General features: G+C 30.8%; 1 protein-coding gene across 2 annotated transcripts; it reads right to left on the bottom strand.

The window, feature by feature from the left end:
* Positions 1 to 1,103: 1,103 nt before the first annotated feature.
* LOC145070994 (putative glucose-6-phosphate 1-epimerase) lies at positions 1,104 to 5,157 on the bottom strand. 2 transcript variants are annotated; one of them, XR_013690180.1, is made up of 9 exons: positions 4,763 to 5,157; positions 4,406 to 4,456; positions 4,209 to 4,326; positions 3,115 to 3,189; positions 2,910 to 2,966; positions 2,666 to 2,826; positions 2,429 to 2,569; positions 2,213 to 2,310; positions 1,104 to 2,133 (listed from the first exon to the last, which is right to left on the bottom strand). XR_013690180.1 is itself a non-coding variant. In XM_079017944.1 (9 exons), exons 2-8 carry the CDS (start codon positions 4,420 to 4,422, stop codon positions 2,216 to 2,218), a joined length of 669 nt encoding a protein of 222 aa, XP_078874070.1. In that variant the 5' UTR covers positions 4,423 to 4,456; positions 4,763 to 5,157; the 3' UTR covers positions 1,105 to 2,133; positions 2,213 to 2,215. The 2 variants fall into 2 exon arrangements, 1 of the variants encoding a protein (XP_078874070.1); XM_079017944.1 differs by having other exon boundaries at positions 1,105 to 2,133; positions 2,213 to 2,315.
* Between the last annotated feature and the right edge of the window lie 603 nt (positions 5,158 to 5,760).

A 5,760-nucleotide genomic window follows, 5' to 3' on the forward strand; every position in this document is an offset into this window, starting at 1 on the left:
TCTTATTATTGTATTTTTTGCACCGACCATCGTTTTTTCCGCTTTGTTTTTTTTTTCAGAGCTATATTATACTTTATTATCTATACTTCACAAACTTATAACTATTAATATCGTTCATAAAGGCAAGTGCACCTTCGGAGTTCATTACTCGTTTCATTGTTTAATGTTGTAATGCTTACACTTTCACTAACAAGCTACTTTGTTTCTTTTAAATACATACACATACACATACACATACATACATATACACATAAACACATAAACATACGCATACAAATACACATACACATTCAAATACACACATAAACAGACAAGTATACACACATACATAAATACATACATACATACATACATACATATACATAAGAACACATATACACACATACACATACATAAACACATACATATAGATACATATACTTACATGCATACATAAATACATACATACATACATACATACTTATACAAATATACATATTTCCCCTAATTATCTTCATTTTTCGTTATTTATACATTAAACATACTATATTTCACCTTATTGATGTGTTAAACGTAGTTTTTTTTTTTTTCGTTTGTTTGTTTGTTTATGCGTTAAACACAATCATTACAATTATTATATATTATCGTTATGTTTATAAATATTACTATTATTAGTACTATTAATATGATTTTTAATTGTTTGTGTTTTAAATTTGTAAAAACAAAACGATTCAAAAAAAGTTTTAAGACTCAAATATTGAAAAATTATAATAATGGGAATAATAATAATAACAACAACAATAATAATAGTAATATCAATAATAATAATAATAATAATAATAATAATAATAATAATAAATTTGTCGTTATTTCGTAGTTATTATGTAGCTATTCTCTTATTATTAATAATAACTAGTAGGAATTAGATGCGCCGTTGGCGCTGGATTGGATGAAGTTTACCTAAAAGTTGATGAATTTTTATTTTGTATTTGGTTCACTTCAATTTAAAAATGGGGTTGTGTTAAGTAAACAATGGTTTTCTTTTGTGTACAAGAGTCATTTATTTTGATAGTAAACACTATGAACTTAATTTATATTCACGTTCATTACAACTGCATGGATGAAACAATCTCTACTGGAACCGAAAGATACGTTCATTTCAGGAACCTAAAGATAGTCGAAAGAAGAGAGGGTCTACATGCATAACATAAGGCAAAAATACCCCTACATCCTTTGATTAGAATAATGTTTGCAATCAGCCTCCAGGCAGTGGACTTCAACAATGTAGCTTCTTGTAGAATAATTACCATCAACAAAGATAGTAAATAAAACCCATTTTGCTTTTCAATCGTTGGTTTTTTTTATATCCCAACAAATAATAAAATACCCTTTAGTAAAAACCTCATAAGTAGTCTTCTTCGGGAAACTCTTAATCTGTATATCCCACCAAATTCTAAAATACCCTTTAAGAAAAACCTCATAACCACATTGGTTGAAGGGTATTAATGAATTCAGTTTAACTCTTGTGATTAACATTAAAAGGAAAACAAAAAAAAAATGTAACATCATCTTCCTCAACCAATTTCAGACTTTGAGGTTGAGGGGTATTCAAAAAAGGAAAAAAAAAATAGAGTGGAGCTAGTATGGTTATTCCGCCATAGTTTCATTTCTTTTTATTACACCATAATACTTTGAAAAATAACCATATTCAATTACTTTTGGAAAATGGGAAATTTTATCCAATTATAAGAGTGAAAATTATTGTGTAGGAATGACATTGCTACAACTTGATAGATTTTTCAAAGTACAATGTTGTTATAGAAAAAATGAAAGTAGGATACTATAATAAATAGATCAATGAAAGGTCATTTGTTATTTTTTGCATTTAACTCAAGAGATACCTTTGGTGTAAAGCTCATGAAAGGCAGGATAAGCAATGAAAAAAAAGGTGAAAATATAGCGGCTAATTTTTATGTATATTGGCATAAATAATAATTAATTATACATCATTTCATTTAATTATATAAAATATGGAAATAAAATAATAATCTGACCAGCATCTGGAAGTCCGTCTTTGCGGATGACAAATGTTCGTTTCTTTTCATGATCCATGACTGCAATTTTGATTGGTGTGCTGAGATAGATCTTGTCAACCTGGTTAAAAAGACATAAATACCCATGGTTAGGTTAAGTAATGAAGATCAAGGTTTAAGGAAGAATAAGAAAAAGTTACTTCTTATTCAAATGTTATTGAGTCTCCTTGTTCTGTGAAGCGTTCTCTTATTTGACAGTTGTCAAGGTAATCCAAAGTTTCCAATCCTTCGACACGGACTTCACTGGACAAACAAAAATACCAATCTACTTTCATATGTTCATGTATTATAATTTATATCTTTCTATTTCTATTTCTAGTTAACTTTATCTCTAAAAGATTAAAAAAAAGGTGTACCTTATATCAGAAACAGAAAAATATGTATGATATGCAAATGTGAATGTGAATTGCTTTCCATTAGTGTTTGTATTTCTGATACGTAAAGTCAACATCAAGTTTGTTCCAGGTCCCAAAGCAATCCTCAACTGATACTCAAAGCTTAATAAAAATAATAATAATAATAAGAAGAAAGATATTATTTAAAAGGAAACTTTTCTTACATTGAAGAAAGTTGAGAAGTTGTATAAAATGTACCTGTGGGGCCATATTTTCAAATCCTCTTTAGTGGGCCTGAGAATCAAAACGGTAAAAACTTTATTGGTGGCATCAGTTCGGAAAGGAGGTGGATCATCATCAAACCTCCATAATCTATTTCTAGCAAATCCATGTGCTTCAAGAGGACCTAGATTTGGGAACTGCATCAAGAACTCAAGTTTCCCAGATTAAGAGAAAGAACTAAATTCAAGAAATAGAAACAAAAGACAAAGGAGTCACTCACGTGAGGGAAACATATAGGAATGCTTCCGCATATAGGCTTTAGAAGCTTGAAGATCTCCTACAGAAAAAAATTATTTATGGATGAAGGGAGAAGCAAACACAAGGGTAATATTGTAAAAGTGAGGTCTGACTTAACCCACTAAAACATGTTGTATGCATTTAAGTCAAAAAGAAATAAGTGTTATAGTATTTGCCATACTTGACACCTTACTACTGACAAACAACAACTCTTCTCCATGCTCATTTTTCCAAGATGTCACATGGGCTCCATACAAATATACCTACAGGATAGAAAAAAGAAAAAGACAAATGAAGATACAAAGTCTGCAACTATAAAGAAAGTTATAAGAACATCACTATGAGAACAATTAATCCAACTGATAATATATAGCTAAATCAAGCATCCATAATCACTCTAAAACATAAGAAAGAACAATTATACATACAATTAATTTTGTGTAGACCTGCAATTATCGGTAATGCATGAGGATGTAAGAACCGAGCATGTTTCTTTTCTCAGCCTACTTAGACATTTAATTAGAATCAAAGTATGTCCATGTGGCGATGAAATGGTCAAAGGGGTAATTCCTAATGGTCAATACGAACCATACAGAAAGAACGGAAGTTTCAAGCTCTGGATTTGGGAGAAGACCAGATAACAATATTAGGATCTCATATGATCACCATTCAAGTTTGCAAATATTTTAATGTTTAAAAATGTTAAATATAAAGTGAATTTGCAAATATAATCAAATATATAGTTTTTGTAGAAAGAGAGAAGATTAGCAACCAAATCATGACAGCTGAAGGGATAACATAGCTAAATAATTGTTTCATCCCATGGATCACCTCGATCGATATAATGGTGCCATATTTTTCACATGAGGGAGAAAATTTCATGTAAAAGAAAAGAAAGATTACATTTAGCCACATTGTAATACCCATCATTTTGTTTATCTTATTACATGTCTTTGTGTATAGTGTAGGTGCATCTCATGTATGTCGATCGTATTGTGGCAACATAAGTTTCACACAGAATGATTCAATCAATTTTGGAAAGTAAAAATGTAAAATGTATGTAATTGAAATTCCAGATAAAAAGGGTAGTTTTGGAATTCAAGGAAAAAAGGAAACATGGCATACAATAGGTTTTCCAGTAACAACAACAGGGGAGTATCCATGGAATTTGGAGTATTCATCTAAAATCCATGTCATTGTAGTGAAACTCAGTTAAGTTAATTGAGTAGGTAAAAGACAATGTTAAAAATCTCGAATATGTTGAAAATAGACATGCGTGCACCTTTCCACTAACTGGTGATCCTAATGGCAGGGGTTTGATTGTAACATTTCCAGTCAAAGCATCTTGAAGAACATTCGTAGAAACGGTTTCCTTAATAGGAAATCCAACCTTAATTAAACTTTAACTTACAAAAATTACAAAACTAATTAAGATACGAATTAACAAAATAAAACCCACATGATATATAATAAGTGTACCTCAGGTTTGAAAACATCAACCGCGAAGCTATTGAAACAACTGATAACAGCCTGTTGAATGTTTGAACTAATATTAGTAGGATTTTTTGTGACAGAAAAAAACAGCCCTAGCTTCCGGCTGCAAAACATGTGTATATCCATCTTTGCTTGACCTCAATCTACAATTTACCTAATTGGTTGTCTTGTGGGGGAGAGGGTGGCGGTGGGGAAAGGTATTTTATTTCTATAACGTGGTATCAACACAAAGGCATGGTAGTTGAAGATCTAGAAAAAACATCAAATATCCCAAATATTCCATACTTGAACAACAAATCGGTTTAGAAAAAATTGAAAAGAAGATGAAGTAATTTTGGTCACCTAAAGTCGAATTCTAGCTTCCTCTTTCTCTTTCTCCCATTCCCGTCTTCGTGTTTCTGTTGTTGTCATTGAGAGATTCCTTCAGGCGTTGGGTTTGGAGTACGGTAGTATCTTTGTCGGTTCTTGGGAGACGAAGACGCCGACCTCAGCGGAGGAGGACTGGAATTCCAGTTCCGCCAGAGACGACTACCGCTCGAGAAGCAGCGGAGGAGGCATATGTTATCAGAGAAAGCGGAAGAATGTAACATCTGGGCTTTTTTTGTTGAAGAAGAGGACGTAGGTGAATGGCAGTGGCGTTTTAATTGGGTAAAGAAGGCGGTGTCATAGGGATGAGAAGAAGGCGGCAAGGAGTAGATAAGAAGAGAAAAGAAGAATGAAAGAAGGAAATCGTGGGGTTAGAATGAAAAGAAAGAAGTTCCGTGGCAAAATAAGAAAGAGAAAAAAAGTTCCTGTTCACCATATTTTTAGCAATTAATAGTATATACAATAATAATAATAATAATAATAAATTTGTCTCTATTTGGTAGTATTCTTCTAAAGAAAAACCTTTTGTTTTCCTGTATGTTAAATTAAACTTTTTTCATATGTTCTTTTATGGTTTTTGTTCCATTTTATTAAGCTTCACATAACATTTAAATATAATAATTGTAATAAATATAATAAAAGCAATGATCGTTTATTTTATGAACGCTATTATTTTATCAAATCGTATACACATGAAATCATAGCAAATCGCATTGAAATTACTAAAATGATAGAGTTTCTAAAGCCAAACTATTTCTTCAAACCACATATAATATGTAACAGTTCTCTTATGTAGTTTGATTTGTGAGGCTTTTAATTCCTATAAAATCTATCTTACACATAAAATTTTGTATGAAATACATATATATTAAAAAAAAAGAAACGCACACAAATTTTCTTGAATTAAATGTTGTTTAAGGCGATTTATTCTAATTAATTAATCAAGTATCACAAGTTAATTAGTCTATCTAAAT

This window comes from Lactuca serriola, chromosome 8 (assembly GCF_051521515.1).
Source record: "Lactuca serriola cultivar US96UC23 chromosome 8, Lser_US96UC23_V15, whole genome shotgun sequence".
Lineage (NCBI taxonomy): Eukaryota > Viridiplantae > Streptophyta > Magnoliopsida > Asterales > Asteraceae > Lactuca > Lactuca serriola.